The 20,078-nt window shown below is 41.9% G+C and overlaps 2 protein-coding genes across 3 annotated transcripts in view; one reads left to right on the forward strand and one right to left on the reverse strand.

The window, feature by feature from the left end:
- Positions 1 to 20,078, reverse strand: part of LOC100914984 (zinc finger protein 454-like) — a 388,067-nt gene that overhangs the window by 212,824 nt on the left and 155,165 nt on the right. The window lies entirely within an intron of this gene.
- LOC111720235 (zinc finger protein 345-like) lies at positions 11,963 to 18,713 on the forward strand. Its single transcript, XM_031964035.1, has 4 exons — positions 11,963 to 12,895; positions 14,110 to 14,236; positions 14,461 to 14,520; positions 16,288 to 18,713. Exons 1-4 carry the CDS (start codon positions 12,863 to 12,865, stop codon positions 18,129 to 18,131), a joined length of 2,064 nt encoding a protein of 687 aa, XP_031819895.1. The 5' UTR covers positions 11,963 to 12,862; the 3' UTR covers positions 18,132 to 18,713.

Below are 20,078 nucleotides of genomic sequence, written 5' to 3' on the forward strand. Positions count from 1 at the left end.
GAGGGGACCGTCCCTGCACGATGGCTGTGAACAGAGGCTTCCTGCTGTCAGGTGTGTGCTCTCAGGCCGGGCCCTGAAGGGTCAGTTTTAAGGCCGGGGCAACCCCATCCCTGAGACTTCCTCTCACAGCGGATTTCCATAGTCTGAGAAGCCACGAGCGCCTGCATCTGCAGCCGACCCAAGCGGCCAATCTGGCCTCACACACCCCTCCAGGCCCACTTCTAGCCCCAGAGCCCTCCCGCAGAACCTTCTCCCTGGCCCGCACCAAACTACTCCCCTGGGAACAGTCGCTCCCCGGTCCCTGGTAAAACCCATTGTCTCTGGTCACAAGCTGTGAGAAACAGGCCTGTCGAGCCTGCCCAGCTTGTGCCCAAGTGAATCCTGAAAGGCTTTGGAACTGCCCATCATGAAGTCTACCCAGAGGAGGGGTCACACTTAGGGAAGATTTTACCCATAAGGCCCCTCCCAGGGGCTTCACACCACTGTTGGTTCTTGTTGACACCGTTACTAATTGGGTAAAAGTAAGTAAGACTGAAAAGGCTCAGAGACTTTTGCTAAAGGAAATCAGACCCTTTAATTAATTTATATTAATTAATTTTATTTTTGTTTTTAAATAAATTTTAATGAAATATTTATTAATTTTATTTATTTAATAAATTAATCAAATTAATTATTAATTTGTATAATTATATAATAATAGTTAACAATTAATGTCATCCTCTCTGCCCCATGCTTAATGCCTTTTAGACATCATGGTGCTTGCATCCTAGGCCCCCTGAGTACTCCTTTCACTGTGTATAATGCACTATTGTACTCTGGCCATTCAAACTGCTCAAAGCCTAGAGGAAAAGGAAGTTAAAAGAACTAGGAGAGAGAGAGCAAGTCCAAATGGCAGAGGCTTCATTCTTGGGAGGTGTGCTTATATCATCCCTGGAGATTCTGTAAATAATTAGGTAAACATCATTTCTTTTAATAGGGATTACAGTATAACTCCAAAGCAATTCTGAGAAAGGGAGAATCTCATCAGAATAATGGAAAACCTTTCTTTCACAGGTCTTTTCATATAAATTATTCAAAGGAAAACAAAGGATACCTCATATAAACAAAAGTTATCCCTACATCAGTAACAAACTTAAATAAAATCGACTTTCCCATTGATGGAGCAAAATATTCTGTAAATTACATCCCTCTAAGAAAACTTAAATATACTAAAATCCTTTTCTCTGAACCGTACTAAAGATGTTTCCGTTCTGGTTTCAATAATCTAGCACAGATAGGTGATTAGACCAAATATTCATTTACTTAATTATTTAGGATACAATGACTATATATTTTCAGATTGAAAAATAGCAAAATATTGCATATCTGAACTATATTTATGGTCATATTGACCATTTACTCTGATTAAAGAAACTTTCTATAAGAGGGAAAAGCAAGGACAAAATTATAATAGCATGGAGAGAAGCAGAATGGGGGGATTAGAATCAACAATTCTTGAAAGAAAGAACTAAGACAGGAAACAGGTAATTGGAGGACTAGTAGTGAAACCTTATTCTCACAGGCTGAAAAGAAGACGAAATAGAATATATAAGTAAACCTTATTTAGAAAAAAAAATTGAACAGGGCATAAATGAACTTCTTAAGAAAAAACACAAGGATTAGACACATGTCCAAGGGCATTTGACCAAATATTGAAAGGTCAATGAATTCCAATGTTAAATAATTCTTTTAGAATTACAGGCAAAGAAGGTATACTTCAGATTCCTTTTGTGAAACAAATACAGTATTGCTACCTAAGCCAAGAACTTTTGGTAAAATACAACACTCATTTGAATTAAAAAAAAAAAAAAAAACAACAACAACACTTGGAAGTATAAGTGGATTTTTCCTTAAATCATCAGCAAACATACTTGTAATGGAAGTAAACTCTTCCCAGAAAGCTGTGTTCAACAAGGATGCTTACTGTCAGTAATATTTTTCAGTATTGCTTTGAAAATCCTAGAAATAGCAGTGAGAAAAAAAATAGAAGGAATCAGAATAGGGAATGAAGCAATAAAACTGTCTTTTTGAAGATGATATGATGATATCCTTGGAATATTGAAAAGATTCAACAAAAAAACTTAATTTTAGCAAAGCAGGATATGAAGTAAAACCTCATAAACCATCAGTATTCTTATATATATCAACACAAACTGTGCAAGAAAAGATAAGAGATATCCTATTCAAACTAGGTCTAAATAATATAAACTTCTTGGGAGTTATATCTGCCAACATAACTCAGGAAATACATGAACATATATATTAATTTTTTTAGAGATGAAGTTAAATATAAACAATTAAAGAAAAATTAATTGTTCATGGGTAGGCAGAACTAGTATAATAAATTTTATCTAAATTAATTGATAGATTCAATAGCATCCCAATTGAGTTTCCAATAAATTATTTGTCTGATCTAGAAAAAATGATAAAAATCATTTGAAAGAAGAAAAGATAAAGAATATCAAAGTAATGAAAAAATGTTAAGTAAGGAGCTTTAACAGTATCAACTTTTAAAACTATTAGGCCAGGTTTATCAAAACTACCTGGTACTAACTAAGAAATAGAAAGGAAAATCAGTGGAACAGAGTAGAGAGATTGTTTATAATATCAAATATGGTAACCTTATATTTGAAAAGTAAAGATTTTTGTAAAATCTAGAATACCAGTCATTCCCCAACTGATAAATGATCAAAGGATAAGAACAGCTAGTTTTTTAAATGAAGAAATACAAACAATTCATAATCATAAGAAAAAGTACTCTAACTCATTGATTAGAGAAATGCATTATCATTTTATATAGCTTTCAGATTGGCTAAAATGTTTGGAGAGGAATGTGACAGATGTTGGAGGGCATGTAGGAAAATTGGGACCCTCATTCCTTGTTAGAATTGTGATCCAACAATTTAGGGGAGCAGACAGGAATTAGGCTCAAAAACTTTTGGAACTGCCTATATCCTTTGATCCAGTAACACCAATACCTGGTCTGTTGCTCAATTTGATTGAAGAATAAAGAAAAGAATCTCTATGTTCTCAAATATTTATATCAGTTCTCTTTTGGGTGACAAAGAACTGTTAATTGCAGGGCTGCTCATTAATTGAGGAATGATTGAACAAGTTGTAGTATATGATTTAATGGAATATTGCTGCACTATAAATGATGAGTTCGGTGATTTTAGAAAAATATGGAAAGATTTGCACTAAATGACGAAGAGTGAAAGGAGCAGCACCAAAAGAGTATTGTATACAATATCAGCAATATTATTTTAAGAAAAAAATATATGTGTCTAAAGGTAACCATCTTTTGGGCAGGGGTGTAGTGAAGAAGAAAAAAGGGAATTTAAAATTTTCATGTGATAAATTTACTATAAATTTAATACAGAACTGATTTGTTTTTTCATGTGCATTTTTATTATATTGTTATGAAAATGCTTGTTATTCCATGAATTCAAAATACAATAAATAAAAATTTAAAGTGAAAATAAATAACTCTATCTGGTACTGGCTAAAGATAGAAAAGTAAATCAGTAGAGCAGAAGAGACATACAATACTTTTGTACAAAAGAATTAGTGTAATCTGGTGTTTGAAAAATGTTAATAATTCATTATTTGATAAAAATTGTGGAAAAAACAAAAACACTCTGGCAGAAACTGGGAGTACACCACTGGCTAAGATAAGGTCACAATTGATATATGATCAAGATATAAAATTAAACATCAAAAGAAATTAAAGTACATGGAACAAATGAACTGTCCCACTTCTGGACATAGTAAAGAATTTATGAATAACCAAGTGATACAGAGCATCGAGACATGTGAAATAGATAATTTAAACATAGTAACTTTAAAAAGTGTTCTAAAAATGTACTCAACATCAAAAGGAAAGTACAAAATTGAGAAAGCAATTTTTCAGATAAGATCTCATCTCTAATATATAAAGAACTTCATTAAATATATAAGAATATAACATTTCTCAATTGATAAGTGGCCAAAAAATAAGAATAAGTAGTTTTCCTTAAAAGCCCAATTTGTACTCATCTAAAAACAATACTCTAAATCACAAGAGCATTAGATTAGAGAAATAATAACCATAAGAAACCAGTTTTGAATATTGACTTACTCAGAGTTAGATCCAACCATTCCAAGAGAACAATCTGAAGTTGTGCTAAGTTGTAGAACTGTTCATATCACTTGAACATACCTACAAATGTTAGATCTGGTTCTCAAGATGATGAAGGAAAAAGAACTTTTATGTTGTAAAGTGTTTATAGTAACTTCCTTGTTGGTAACAAAGGTATGGAAAGCAAGGCTACCCATCAGGTGGGAGATGGCTAGATAGGGATTGAGAACAACCAGTAGTAAATGGTTAGTGGTTTCGGTAATAGTTGCTCAGGCTCTGTAAACACTGTGGAAGTGTTCAGTGAATTTCTCCAGGATCATGTCCTTATCACTAATGAACTTGGCTCTCTCAGCACTGAGTAATTGAGATATACCTTAGGTTTTGGACTCATAAGTAGGCTTCAGAACATCATAAAAGTGCTTTGGATTGTTACTATCGGCAAAAATCTCAAACAAACAAACAAAACATATTTTCACGGATCCTCTTATTTAGTCTTGAATCCTGGTCCCAGAATGTCGCTAAGATCTACCGTCTTCCTGGCTTGTAGCTGTCACTTTTGTTGAATGGGATTGTTTAGATCTGAGTGAGGAAGTCCATGATGGGACCAGCTCTTTGTATGCACATCTCCTTTGTCACTCTCACCTCCTGTCTCTTCTCCTTACAGTGACATGGTCTACCCAGTGCTAATGTTGGCTCCAAGAGTACAGCCAGGAAGTTTTCTTACACTTAGGTTGGTGATGAGAAGGTTATAAGTTTCATAAGTCTTCAGTAAGATTGGTATTGCATATATTTATGTCTGTATGTGTATGTGTATATTTGCTTGTGTATTTTTTTTCAGATGTAGAGACCAGATTCCAAGTAAATGAGTTGACTAGAAAGCTGGGAATTTTTGTGGAAGAATGTGATCTTCAGAGAGTCATGAGTGATGGTTCTGTGACTTCAAGTTGAAAGAAACCCATGGTTCGAATATTGAGGCAGATCAACATCCAAAGAGTGAATGTCATCTTATTGAAATTGGAAAGAGATTTGGATGGTCTTCAACCCTAAATCACTGTAAGAAAATTTCATCAGAGACTAATTGTCTTCAGGACAGCGTATATGAACAAATGTTTCACTGAAGAATTAGAACCCTTTCAATCCCAGGAGACTCCTAGACATTAGAGAAGTTCACACTGGAGAGAAACTTTTTGTGTATAATTGTAGTGTTCTTCTTTTCTCTAAAATATGATGGTTCTCCAGGAGCAGGTTTCTTGGGGGGGCTTCTGGAGGCGGCCTTAGTTTCAGTTCAAATCAATAATCACTTCAAATGCAGCCAGGAGTTAAAGTACAGTCCTTTATTGTCTCTTCCAAAATAGCCCGGTTAGTTTTCTTAAAGGCCTATCTCCCTCCTTGGTTCTAAGAGCTCTTGCAGCTTGTCCTTTGTCTCTGCCAGCTTCAGCTTCAGCCTCCAGTTCCCTCTGAATCTCCAGTTCTTAATCTTCTCCCTACTGAATTCTGGCTCTGTCAATCTCCCGAACTGACTTACTTCACTGACTCCTCCACTGATTGACTCCTGACTGAGACTCTAAGAGCTTCTTATATATGATCTCTTAAAGGTGTGAACCCAAAGGTTGACTCCTCCTCCAAGAGTGGGATTGTGGGAGGTGTAACTTTGTGAATCGCCTGGACTTGTGAACTCTAATGTGTGAACTCTCAAAGGTGTAACTTTGTAAAGATTCTAACATGTAATCAATGTGGAAAGGCTTTTACAGAGAGCTATACTCTTTTTTTTTTTTAATATAATATCCACATTTATTTTCTTTTTTTTTTTTATTTATTTAATAGCCTTTTATTTACAGGATATATACATGGGTAACTTTACAGCATTAACAATTGCCAAACCTCTTGTTCCAATTTTTCACCTCTTACCCCCCTACCCCCTCCCCTAGATGGCAGGATGACCAGTAGATGTTAAATATATTAAAATATAACTTAGATACACAATAAGTATACATGACCAAAACATTATTTTGCTGTACAAAAAGAATCAGACTCTGAATTATTGTACAATTAGCTTGTGAAGGAAATCAAAAATGCAGGTGTGCAAATATAGGGATTGGGAATTCAATGTAATGGTTTTTAGTCATCTCCCAGAGTTCTTTTTCTGGGCATAGCTAGTTCAGTTCATTACTGCTCCATTAGAAATGATTTGGTTGATCTCGTTGGTGAGGATGGCCTGATCCATCAGAACTGGTCATCATCTAGTATTGTTGTTGAAGTATATAATGATCTCCTGGTCCTGCTCATTTCACTCAGCATCAGTTCGTGTAAGTGAGAGCTATACTCTTAAGGAACATCAGAAAATCCACACTGCAGAGAAGTGATATAGCTGTAATCACTGTGGAAAGGCTTTCTCACAGAGGTCTAATCTTGCTGTGCATCAGAAAATCAACCTTGGATTGAAGCCTTATGGATGTAATCAATGTGGAAAGGTTTTCAAATTCAGTTTCATTCTTGCTTTACATCAGAGAATTCCCAGTTGGGTGAAAACTTAGGAATGTAATCAACATGGAAAGACTCCCAGCCAGAGCTGCAGCATTGCTGGACTTCAAGAAGTCCACACTGAGGAGAAACATTATAACTGTCATCAATGTGGAATGATTTCCCACTGAACTCTACTCTTGGGAAGCAACAGAGAATTCATACAAACTGAGCTTTTAGTTACCTCTTTGAAGAGGTTTGATACTAGAGGAGAACCTTATGCATGTTATCAAGGTGGTAATGCCTTCAGGCAAGAAGCATCTCTTATTTCCCATCTCAGAATTCATATTAGATATTAATCTCATCACTGTCAAGAATAAGGAAAGTCATGTACATGAATTTCAGAGTATCTTCAGTATTAGAGAAATCAATCTGAGGGGTTCCCTATGGTTTCAGTGTGGGAAGGCTTTTAGCTAAAGATTCTCTCTTACTTTCTGCCAGTGAATTCATTGTAGAGAAAAGTGTTTCCTGTAAATATGCTCCTGGAACTTTGTTTTTTTCTGAAGAGGGATGACTAGTAGACAACTTCAGTCATACTGGAATGAAGGTTGATTCATCAAGAATTGGAAAATGAGTAGATGCCCATCAGTTGGGAAATGGCAGAACAAGTTGTGGTATATGAAGAAATGAAATATTCTTTTAAAAATGATGAACAAGCTGATTTTAGAAAGGCCTGGAGAGATTTACACGAAATGATGCTGAGTGAAAGAAACAGAGCCACCAGGCACACATTGTACATAAATTAACAGCAAGAATGTGCGATGATCAACTGTGAAAGACAGTTCTACTCAGTGGTTTAGTGATCCAAAGCAATCTCAATAGACTTTGGACAGAAAATGCCATCTGCATCCAGAAAGGGAACTAAGGAGACTGAATGTAAATCAACTCATGCTGTTTTCACTCCTTTTTTTCTGTATTTTTTTTCCTCTCCAATGCTTTTTCCCTTTTGCTCTGATTTTTTTCTTCCAACATGATTCATAAAGTAATGCATATTAAGAATAAATAAATTTACTAGGGGAAAAAAAAAGAAGGTTGATACAACACTTGGGGGAAGGTTTTCCTCTAGGGTTCATAATTGACTGTACTTTGGGGATATTATGCCACAGATAAAACACAGGGAATCTATTTAACAGTGGAAGGCCTCCTATAGGACTTCTTAAACCCTCTACTTTTTGCCCAAGAAATTTTTGCTTGTCCTCGGGTATATTTTTATATAAAATAGGTATATAGATCAAATATTTACTGAGAAAAAGTATAAAGGAATTTATTTTAAAACAACTTTAGGGATATATTTGTTTTACTATTTATGAAAGAGGAAAGCAAATTTTCCTATTAATGACATGCATGTGCTTGTTTATTTTTACACAAAGATTTAAATCTTGCTATAACTTTTACTGTTGCCAAATTTTTAAGCCCCCCATTTAGTGATTTGATCCCCTCTGGGGTCAAGAACCACAGAAGCTTTGTGCACAGCTCAGTCCTTTAGACCTCCCAACAAAAGAGACCACATTATACATCCCTAATTCTGTCCTATGTAAACATCCTTATATATGTAATAATTTTTCTCTGTAATTATATTTTTTGTCATCACTCTTCATTAATATATGGTAAATCTGACCTCATACACTTAACACTTCCTAGCTGTCTGACCCTGGGCAAGTCATTTAACCCCAATTAACTCAGCAAAAATAATAATAATAATATATGGTATTCATAGATTCCGATATCTTCAGCCATTCCCCAATTAATTGGTACTTATTACTCTTCAAAGAATGAAAGTTCAAAATGGTCTTTACATGTTAATTGGAACTCAAAACAATACAAATATGAATCTTGAAGACTATCTGGACATGTAATTGTAAAAATAAAATATTTTTTAAATGATTGTACATGTATGACCTGTATTAGATAACTTCCTATCTTGGGGTGAGGGAAGTAAGAAAGGGAGGGAGAAAAAAATTGAAATTCCAAATCTTATACAAATTAATATTGAGAAGTATATTTACATGTAATTAGAAAAAATATACCATTGAAATTTTAAAAATACATATAGTATTTTTGTGACCAAAGTGACCAATAATACTAAAGTAGTAAGGGAAAAAAAATGATACCGAAGGGGACGTTGAGTACATTGATACAGGAAAAGCTCATCCAGCATCAATTGGAGTCAGGAAGATTTCTTCAGAAATTCTATTTGGAAAATCATTACCTTCTTCCTATATAGGAGAGGCTCAGTGATAAGAGTGAGGGGATGTGAGTCCAAAAGTTGTGATAATGATCTCCAGAGTGCAAGGAGGAAAGATACTGGGAGACATAATGGTCAGAGAGCAGTGGGCATAAGGGTTGAGGAAATTGATAAGTCTCCCCAGTCAGGAGAGCAGGGCCTCTGGGTGGGCTTTAGAGAACTGAGGGAAGCAGGAGTGACATTGCATGGCAGTGGCACCCAAGACCACTTCTGGTTCTATGAAGAAGAGTCAGGGAGAGCCCAGGTCAGCCATCTGATCTCCAGGCTCAGACCTCCCTGGGGAGGGCAAGCACAGACAACCATTTCTAGTAGACAATCCTGTCAACTAAAAGGGAGGCTGCTTTCAACCAGGGGCCTCATAGGAGGAAGAGGCCCAGGCAGCTTGCTCAGAAAGGAGGGCCTTATGGAAAGCAGAAGAGACCTCATGGGCATCAGTGAAGCAAGTCTTTCTGAGAAGGTCTATGAGGTCCTCTGTGCCCCATTCCTGGTCATCATGAGCTGGAATTAGGATGCCAGGGCCCTATTGATGTCCCTTCTTCTGCCTGGACCTGCTTCTAGTCCACTCAGTTCCACTTTAGGGCTCCAATTGTATTTGGATCAAAATTTAAACTTCTAGTTTCCTGAGACCTCCTCCTCCCTCATCTGTCCATCCCCTCCCTGTCTCTTTGTACTCTGGGACTCAGACCCTTCTTCTGAGTAGAAAGTCTGCCACAAGAAAACCTTGGAGTAGATTACCCAGAGGAGTCTGTGTTGATGTCCTGGCAGAACTTAGGTCTTGGGAAAATTGAGGTTCCGGAGAATCGACCAATCGGTCCCTGTATATTTAGATTTGATGGAACTGAGTTTGTTCTAAAGTAAACGATGTGGTTTTATCGAAAAGTCACTTGTCTTCTCCTCTTAGGATATTGTGATGTTTGACCCTCTATAGCTGGATCAGCCCTCAAGGAAAAACTCTCTGAAAATTGGTCCTAATGCAGTATGTGGAGACATGAGGAAGGATCCAGAGCGTCCCTGAATCAGGAGTCTGAGGTCCAGGAGACAGAACTAGTGCAAGAACCGAGCAGCAGGTAAGGAGCCGGTGCCAGAGGGAGGAACAACGTTCAGCCTCTGCCTCAGGGAGTTTGGCCGGGAAAAGGACTGAGAGAGAAGGATGGCTCCAAGGGGGGGAGGGTTCAAGGAGGTTTCCTTAAAGGTGGGGAGCTGGGCCTGTTGGGAAGTGACCAACTGAGAGGGGAAGCTTCACCCCTGGAGGGAACTGGGCCTGGCGAATGAGGGAGGGGGCCCACTGTTGGGGAGGGGCTGGCGGGGGATCCAGGGGCAGCTAAAGAAGCTCCTGGAGGAGGCAGGTTTCCATGTAACCAAGGAGTCCGGACCTTGGGAACCTTCCTCTGACTCCTTTCCCAGAGATGTCCAAGGCTGTCAGCAAGGAAGGGCTCACACTGTGGGGGAGACGTTTCCAACGGGGGAGGTTCCTGTAACCCAAGAGGTGCGAGAGCAAGAGCCAGATTTAACAAATGCTCCCAAGAATGAGCACTAAGGTTCGAAGGCAGCTCCTGGTCCCGGGGCCAGGACCTCCTTGGATCCCCACCCCGGGGCTGAGAGGGGGGCGCTGGGATTATCTGCGTTGTACAGAGGAGCAACCTGAGGCACGGGGGTCACATGTCCTCCAGGTGGGGAGACTGAGGCACAGCGGGGTGGAGGGTGGAGTGCCCGGCGCGGCTCCAGAATCCCACTTGGTCCAGGGGAGAAAACGGAGGGGGTGGGGGAGGGTTTGGTTCCAGGATCAAAGTCATCCAGGGGAAGAAGCTGAGGGCTCCGGGCTGGGGGGGGAGGGGAGAGGCTGTGGGACAGGAGGGAGAAAGGGCCTCACATCTCCCAGGGCTTTGAAGCCAAACTGAACCTAAAGCCCACTGGCTGGGGGCTCGCATTCTGCTCCCGGCCACCCCAGGCCTCTCGTTCCCCGGGGGGCTCCCGGCGCCCCCAATGTTGGGGTCTGTCCTGGCATTTCCCAAGACTTTGAGCAAAACTCGGTTCTCGTCCCCTGACTCAGTTTCTCCATCTGTAAGAATGGGCCGCGGTCAGCACCACTTCTGAGGGAGCCGTGAGCACTCATTGGGCACCAACTATGTCCCAAGCAGCGTCCGGAATTCCGGGGGTCAGAGAGCGGGCACTGGGCCTCTCACACTCCAACGGGTGGTCCAGAACCGGAAGTAGAAAAGGGAGTGGGGGAGGGGAAGGCCCAGAGCAGGGAGAGGATGACGTCATCACCAGAGCAGGGAGAGGATGAAGTCACCACCAGAACATGGAGAGGATGACGTCACCCCTCCCCGGCCAGGACCCTCGAGCACGCGGCCAGGCAGAATGCCTCCCGCTGACATTAGGGACCGTCGGCTCCTCCCGCCGCCGCCGCTGAGTCCCAGGGCATGCTGGGAGTCTCCCGGTGCTCGGGCGGGGCTTCCTAGTTTGGCGTTTCCTTCAGTTCTGCCCGGTGAGAAGGCAGCAGAACGTCAGTGCGCAGGCGCGGCCCCCGCCCCTCCCCCGCCTCCCCTTCCCGCCGCTGTCAGTGTCGGGGCGCGCGGCCGAGTCCCCGGAGTCGGGCGCGCGCGTGCGGGGTCCGAGGGCGCGCAGAGCAGGTGGTGCGCGAGCGGAGCAGCCCCGCGGGGGGGCGCGTGAGGGCGGAGCTGCCCCGGGGCCCGGGCCGGGAGTGATTCCTCCTGCCCCGGCCGCGGTGGAGGCGCCTCTGCAGCCTCTGCGGGGAGGGGCCGACTGGCGGCCCGAGCCTGAGCCGCGGGGGCGAGGGGGCTGAGGGGAGAGGGGGCGGGGCTGCTCGGGCGCCCCAGGGCCAGGACATCTGGGGGCGCAAGGTCAATCTGGCCCCCACTTGCCTGCGTTTCCTCCTGTGTAAAGGGGATAGAGCAGCCCTCCCCTCTCTCCTCCCAGTGAGATCGGCTCTGTAAAGCTCTAAGTCCAGGCCCTGGTATAGCAGCAGGCGCTCTACATGCAGCCCTCGGGTAACTTCAACCACCTCACCTGCTTGGCCTCCTTGAGGACAGCCGGGTAGAGGAGGGGCCGCTCAGTTTCTGGGCCTCCCGTCCGGCTCTGCCCCGTGGCCTCTTTCCCTCCCTGGGGTCTTTGGGAGGTGGGGGTCCCGCGTTACAGATGGGGAAACTGAGGCAGGCAGGGACGAAGGGCTTGGCCGGGGTCACGCTGGCCTTGCAGGGGTTCGGGTGAAGGCTTTGTGACCTTGGTCCCTTGTGGCTCAGGCCCCCAGGGCTGCCCCTCCCCCCAGGGTTCAGGAGCCGTAGTGTGCAGTGCTGAGGGTCCTGGAGGGTCTCCTGCCCCCACAGTGAGATCTCTGGGCCTCAGTAGAGGGCAGGACTCTGAGCAGGCGAACTTCAGCCTCAATATGATCGATGTAAATCTTGCAACAAGATATTAATTTAACTCAGTGGAACTGGGGAGAGAATGGTTCTTTGGTGAGACAGTGACTGGCTTAGTCTGTATAATGAGTGGAAGTAAGTGTAACAGAGTGAGAGCTCAGAGCCAGATGGAAGCCAGAGACTGAGATGTGGCGGCTGCTGAATGGAAGGGACTAGAGACTGCAGACTGGCTGACTGACTGAGACTGCTGGGCCCCTGGGAGACCCAAGGAGACAATGAAGACTTTGGGCTTTATTCCTGACTATTCTCTTGGTGATTTTTCTGCTGCCACCAAGGCCCAGTTCAGAGGCCTCCAGAAAGCTAGCCGAACATTCCATGCCTCCCTCTCGCTGAGATCTCTCAGCCTCCTCCTCTGAGCTCAGCTCTCTCTCTCTCTCTCTCTCATTGTGGGCAGGTCCGCATCCAGCCTGGGCCCAGGAGCCTCAGACCCGTCCTCCCTCCCTGGGCTCCCTCTCCCTCCCCAGCCCGGCTGGCCGAGCACCCACGCCCGGAACCAGAGACATGGCCCCCGGCAGCCGGAGCCCCTCCTCCCAGGTGAGTGCAGCCCCCCTCTAGGTGTTAAGGGGACTCTCTGTAGGGGGAGGCCAAAATGGGGACATTACGAGGGGAGCCTGATGTCGGAATGGCTGGAGCTGGCTGAGCCGAGCCTAGGGACCGCTGGAGCATCCTAACCCTAACCCTAAATTCGCCTCCTGATTCTGAATTCCCACTGTCCCGGCCACAGCCCAGCTCTGTCATTGTGGCTTCCATATCTAGCCCCAGTCCCCACGGGAAAGTGGAAGGACATTTGAGACATTTGTGGAGACCATTCAGGCCGGGCAGCACACGGCGGGGAGCTTGTGGCCCGATCCTTGAGCTCCATTTTACAGGAACCTACGGTACTCGTCCAGAGACGAGGAGCCATCTCTGACTTCTCTAGTGGGAAATGAGAGAGCAGGGGAGCTGCTGTTCTGACCCCCGTGATGTGGGAGGGACCAGAAAAGACGGGCCTTCCTAGAGGAAGGTTTGCACTGTGAATAAATGCAGCGCAGGGAAGACTGCCGATGAAGGGAATCCCGGGAAAAGGGAAACTTTAATTCTTGGAAATCTGAAAATTAAGGAAAAATAGTCACAAATTATCTAATGGCTCAAAACGTCAATAATACAAATAAAGGAAACCAAAAAATGAAATATAGATTAAAATAGAGCATAAGTCAGATGTTTTAACAAGAAATCAAACTGTATTTTTTGAAAAGGGAACAGATGTTGATCTATAAGAACGAGCTAGAATTGCTCCAAAATAACAGAACTCCTGAAAAAAATCCATCTTTGTTCTCTCCTCAGTGATCACTGTTAAGGTTCCTCCTCCCTACTCCCACCCCGAATGCACGGGACTTACCAAACTCTTCCTAGAATCTTCTTAATGCCTCACTTAGGACATTCCTGGTGAGGAGCAATCTCACATGATCTGTTCTCTCTTTCCTCCACACCTTCTATAGACACAAATGTTCTCCCTAATTTCATTGGGAGCAGCCGTCTAGTAAAACACTTTTCCAGCTTTTTTTTTATTCCAATAACCCTAACCCTAACCCCTGGGGGTCTTACTGACTTTTTTTAGTCAGTCAGGGGTCTGAGCCATCCCTCCTAAAGGTTCTCTGAGTATTAGGCAAATCCCATCCCTTCTTCAGTTGCCTCCTCTAAGGTGATAAGGGTTGGATAAGATGAATTGTGCCTCTTGGCCCTAAATCAAGTGACTTTTGATGGTTTAGGAGTTGGTGACATTCAGGGATATTATTGTGGCCTTCACCAAGGAGGAGTGGGGGCTCCTGGACCCTTCTCAGAAGGAGCTGTACAAGGAGGTCACGCTGGAGAGTGTCCAGAACCTGTTGTCCCTGGGTAAGGACTGTTTCTTCTCTTTTGTTGGTGTTCATCATCAGGCCTAAAGTACCCCCAGTGGCAGAGAAGGGATCCCTTCTCTGAAGCATCTCAGAAGGCCCCACTGAGTGCACCCTCATCCTCAAGCACCAACTCTCTGTGCCCTGGAGCCCTTGATTGTGGCCTGAAGTTCAAACAGTGGCCATCAGTCAGGGGGCTGACCTTGTTATCTTGTTCATCTCCAGGCCGGGTGTCTGACAAATTCGCTGAAAACATCACTCTAAAAACCATGGAAGGGGATTCTGGTAAGATGGGAGAATAGGGCAGGGGGTGCTTGGCTCTTGCAGTGCCAAAAACACAAGAAAAAAACATCTGAACGTGACCTGGGACCAGCAGAGAGGGTTCAAAGTCCAAAATTTGTGCTGCTGAAACACCTGGGCAGGACCCTGGGGAGGCCCTGATCCCCTTGTGATGGAGGTTCAGCCCACATGAAGGGCCAACACCTGCAGGGAGATTCTGCTCAGTCCAGAAAGAGCAAACCCTGGGGCAGCTTTCCCCTCTGGGACTGTGGTAGTGGGTGAGTGATTGACTTGGAAAGGGAGGAAGGAAGGGCCCGGGTTATGGCTAGAACAGGGCCTGTTGTGCTGAGCAGACTGAGATCCAGCCTGTGGCTGTGACCAAGGAAGAACCAGCCCACAGCTGGTGGGTGTGGGGGGGAGGCAGGGACCTTGCTAGCTGTGGGCACTTGTAGGAGAGCAGAGACCCTGGTCTCACTCACTGGGCAGAGGAGGCACTGAGGTTTGTGGCTGCAGACCAAAGGGAGAGGGAGCCTGTACTGGGACAGTGTGGCTGGGACAGTGGGACAGGGCCTTGGCATGGACTCAGGGGTACTAGGGAGGGCCCAGGCTTGGGGCCCCAAGAGAACTTTGCAAATGACAGTGAGAAGGACCTGGACCCCGGGCTATTCTCCCCCCAAAATCTGGACTAGAGAGCTGACTATAATAAGTGACTTAAAATAAAACAAAAATAAAAATGAGGTGGCAAAGGAGAAAGAACCTGAATATAATAACTACTGTGGGGATTGAGACAATTTGGGTCCATAGTCAGAAAGAGAAAGTGATGTTCAAAAAGCCACTCTTATTTCAAAGAGAAATGTTAAATGGTCACAAGAACTAAAAGAATTATTGAACAAACTTAAAAAGGAGTTTAAAAATAAAATAAAAAATTGAGCAAAAAAAGTAAAATAAATAGGATCAACACATGAAAATCAAGATAATATAAAATGAAAGTCAACCAATTAGAAAAAGAGATTCAAAACTTAAGAAAATAACTTTTTTTTTTCTTTTTTTTTGTGAAGCATTTGAGCTTGACTTATCAGGGTCACACAGCTAGTAAGTATGAAGTGTCTGAGGCCACATTTGAACTGGATATTACTCACTTCAGGGTCTGTGCTTTATCCACTACCCCTTCCCCCCAAATAACTTCTTAACAAATAGACATGTCTCTCTTCAACAATGAAAGGATCCAAATCAGTTCTAATTGATCAGTAATGAACAGTACTAGCTACACCCAGGAAAGAACAATGGGAAATGAGTGTGCATTACAACATAGCATTTCCACTTCTTTTGTTATTATCCACGTCCATTTTTGTTTTCCTTCTCAGGTTATTTTTACCATATTTCTAAATCTTATTTTTCTTGTGTAGCAAAATAACTTTATAAATATGTACATACATATTTCTATTTACATATTGTACTTAACAATGTGTAAACACATATTGTATTTAATGTATATTTTAACATATTTAACATGTATGGGACTGCCTGCCATCTAGGGGAAGAGGTGAAGGGAAGGAGGGGAAAAGTTGGAACAGAAGTTTTTGCAAAGGTCACTATTGGAAAATTACCCATGCATATATTTTGTCAATAAAAAGCTCTAATAAAAAATTAAATTAAATTTAAAAAATTAGAATCAGAAAGAAAAAGTTATGAGCTTTGTAAGTCTTCTGTAATGCATGTATTTATGTGTCTATATGTGTGTGTGTATTTGATTGTTTTGTTTTGTTTTTTCAGATGGAGAGACCAGATTCCAAGTAAATGAGTTGACTAGAAAGCTGGGAATTTTTGTGGAAGAATGTGATCTGCAGAGAGTCATGATTGATGTTTCTTGTGACTTCGAGTTGAAAGAAATCCATGGTTCTAATATCAAGGAAGATCAACATCCAAAGAGTGAATGTCAACTTATTGAAATTGGAAAGCGATTTGGACAGTCTTCAACCCTCAACCTTTATAAGAACATTTCCTCAGAGACTGGTTGTCTTCAAGACAAGGGATATAGCAAATGTTTCACTGAAGAAGTAGAGCCGGTTAAGTCCCAGGAGACTCCTAGACATCAGAAAGTCCACACTGGAGAGAAACTTTTTGTTTGTAATCAATGTGGAAAGGCTTTCACCAATAGCTCTAATCTCAGTATGCATCAGAAAACTCATACTGGAGAGAAGCCTTATGAATGTAGTCACTGTGGAAAGCCTTTCACATTCTCTTTCCAACGTGCCTTACATCAGAAAATCCACACTGGAGAGAACCTTTTTTATTGTAATCAATGTGGAAAGGCTTTCACACGGAGGTCCAGTCTTGTTAAGCATCAGAGAATCCACACTGGAGAGAAACTTTTTAATTGTAATCAGTGTGGAAAGGCTTTCACATGGAAATCCAGTCTTGTTAAACATCAGAGAGTCCACACTGGAGAGAAACCTTTTGTTTGTAGTTGTTGTGGAAAGGCTTTCACAAATAGCTCTAACCTTAATGCTCATCAGAAAATCCACACTGGAGAGGAACCTTATGAATGTAGTCCAAGTGGAAAAGTTTTTACATTCCCTTTCCACCTTGCTGTACATCAGAATCTTTTTTATTGCAATCAGTGTGGAAAGGCTTTCAGATGGAAGTCCAGTCTTGCTAAACATCAGAGAGTCCACACTGGAGAGAAACCTTATGTTTGTAATCAGTGTGGAAAGGCTTTCACCAGTAGTTCTAATCTTTATGCACATCAGAAAATCCACACTGGAGAGAAGTTTTATGACTGTAGTCATTGTGGAAAGGCTTTCACACAGAGGTCCCGCCTTGCTGTACATCAGAGAATCCACACTGGAGAGAATCTTTTTGATTGTAATCAGTGTGGGAAGACTTTCACACAGAGGTATAATCTTGCCAAACATCAGAGAGTCCACACTGGAGAGAAACCTTTTGTGTGTAATCAATGTGGAAAGGCTTTCACGCAGAGGTGCAGTCTCGCCAAACATCAGAGAATCCACACAGGAGAGAAACCTTTTGTTTGTAATCATTGTGAAAAGGCTTTCACCAGTAGCTCTAATCTTTATGCACATCAGAAAATCCACACTGGAGAGAAGCTTTTTGATTGTAATCAGTGTGGGAAGGCTTTCACACAGAGGTCCCGCCTTGCTGTCCATCAGAGAATCCACACTGGAGAGAATCTTTTTTATTGTAATCAGTGTGGAAAAGCTTTCACACAGAGGTCAAGTCTTGCCAAACATCAGAGAATACACACTGGAGAGAAACCTTTTGTTTGTAATCATTGTGAAAAGGCTTTCACCAGTAGCTCTAATCTTTATGCACATCAGAAAATCCACACTGGAGAGAAGCTTTACGACTGTAGTCAGTGTGGAAAGGCTTTCACACAGAGATCCCTTCTTGCTAAACATCAGAGAGTTCACACTGGAGAAAAACCTTTTGTGTGTAATCATTGTGGAAAGGCTTTTGCCAGCAGCTCTAATCTTTATGCACATCAGAAAATCCACACTGGAGAGAAGCCTTATGAGTGTAATCATTGTGGAAAGGCTTTCAGATCCAGCTTCAATCTTGCTTTCCATCAGAGAATTCACAATCGGGTGAAAACTTAGGTTCTCTGACAGAGCTGCAGCATTGCTGGACTTCAAGAAGTCCACCCTGAAGAGAAACATTATATCTGTCATCAATGGGGAATGGTTTCACACTGAACTCCACTCTTGGGAAGCAACAGAGAATTCATACTTGAGACAAACTGAGCTTTTAGTTACCTCTTTGAAGAGGTTTTACACTAGAAGAGAACCTTATGCATGTTATCAAGGTGGTAATGCCTTCAGGCAAGAAGCATCTCTTATTTCCCATCTCAGAATTCATATTAGATATTAATCTCATCACTGTCAAGAATAAGGAAAGTCATTTACATGAATTTCAGAGCATCTTCAGTATTAGAGAAATCAATCTGAGGGGTTCCCTATGGTTTCAGTGTGGGAAGGCTTTTAGCTAAAGATTCTCTCTTACTTTCTGTCAGTGAATTCATTGTAGAGAAAAGTGTTTCCTGTAAATATGCTCCTGGAACTTTGTTTTTTTCTGAAGAGGGATGACTAGTAGACAACTTCAGTCATACTGGAATAAAGGTTGATTCATCAAGAATTGGAAAATGAGTAGATGCCCATCAGTTGGGAAATGGCAAAACAAGTTGTGGTATATGAAGAAATGAAATATTCTTTTAAAAATGATGAACAAGCTGATTTTAGAAAGGCCTGGAGAGATTTACATGAAATGATGCTGAGTGAAAGCAGAGCCAGGCACATATTGTACACAATAACAGCAAGAATGTGCGATGATCAACTATGAAAAACAGTTCTACTCAGTGGTTTAGTGATCCAAAGCAATCTCAATAGACTTTGGACAGAAAATGCCATCTGCATCCAGAAAGAGAACCAAGGAGACTGAATGTAAATCAACTCATGCTGTTTTCACTCCTTTTTTTCTGTCCAATGGTTTTTCCCTTTTGCTCTGATTTTTCTCTTCTGACATGATTCATAAAGTAATGCATATTAAGAATAAATAAATTTACTAGAGGAAAAAAAAGGTTGATAGAACAGTTATGAGAAGGTTTTCCTCTAGGGTTCATACTTGACTGTACTTTGGGGATTTCATGCCACAGATTAAACACAGGGAATCTATGTAACAGTGGAAGGCCTCCTATAGGACTTCTTAAACTCTCTACTTTTTGCCCAAGAAATTTTTGCTTGTCCTAGGGATTTTTATTTTTATATAAAATAGGTATACAAATCAAACATTTACTGAGAAAAAGTATAAAGGAATTTATTTTAAAACAACTTTAGGGATACATTTGTTTTACTATTTATGAAAGAGGAAAGCAAATTTTCCTATTAATGACATGCATGTGCTTGTTTAGTTTTACAGAAAGAATTAAATCTTGCTATACCTTTTACTGTTTGCCAAATTTTTAAGCTCCCACATTTAGTGATTTGATCCCCTCTGGGGTCAAGAACCACAGAAGCTTTGTGCACAGCTCAGTCCTTTAGACCTCCCAACAAAAGAGGCCGCATTATACATCCCTAATTCTGTCCTATGCAAGCATCCTTATATATGTAATAATTTTTCTCTGTAATCCTCAGTTTGGCATCACTCTTCAGGAATATACGGTTTTAGGGCAGCTAAGTGATACAGTGGATAGAGCTCCAGCCCTGAAGTCAGGAGGATCTGAGTTCAAATGTGACCTCAGACACTTCCTAGATGTCTGACCCTGGGCAAGTCATTTAACCCCAATTACCTCAGCAAAAAAATAATAATAATAATAATATATGGTATTTATAGATTCCGATATGTTCAGCCATTCCCCAATTAACTGGTACTTATTACTCTTCAAAGAATGAAAGTTCAAAACGGTCTTTACATGTAATTGGAACTCAAAACAATACAAATGAAGACAAATACAAAATTTGTCTGGGGGAAGACAAATAGTATTGAAGACTATCTTGACATGTAATTGTAAAAATAAAATCTTTTAAAATGATTGTACATGTATGACCTAC

Source organism: Sarcophilus harrisii, chromosome 3 (assembly GCF_902635505.1).
Source record: "Sarcophilus harrisii chromosome 3, mSarHar1.11, whole genome shotgun sequence".
Lineage (NCBI taxonomy): Eukaryota > Metazoa > Chordata > Mammalia > Dasyuromorphia > Dasyuridae > Sarcophilus > Sarcophilus harrisii.

What these genes read in the sequence shown, in the direction of transcription:
- LOC111720235 (XM_031964035.1), top strand. Translation starts at nt 12,863, where the DNA reads ATGGCCCCCGGCAGCCGGAGCCCCTCCTCCCAG. An exon ending in GCCGGAGCCCCTCCTCCCAG is followed by an intron (nt 12,896 to 14,109) that starts GTGAGTGCAGCC and finishes TTGATGGTTTAG; the next exon opens with GAGTTGGTGACATTCAGGGA. An exon ending in CCAGAACCTGTTGTCCCTGG is followed by an intron (nt 14,237 to 14,460) that starts GTAAGGACTGTT and finishes GTTCATCTCCAG; the next exon opens with GCCGGGTGTCTGACAAATTC.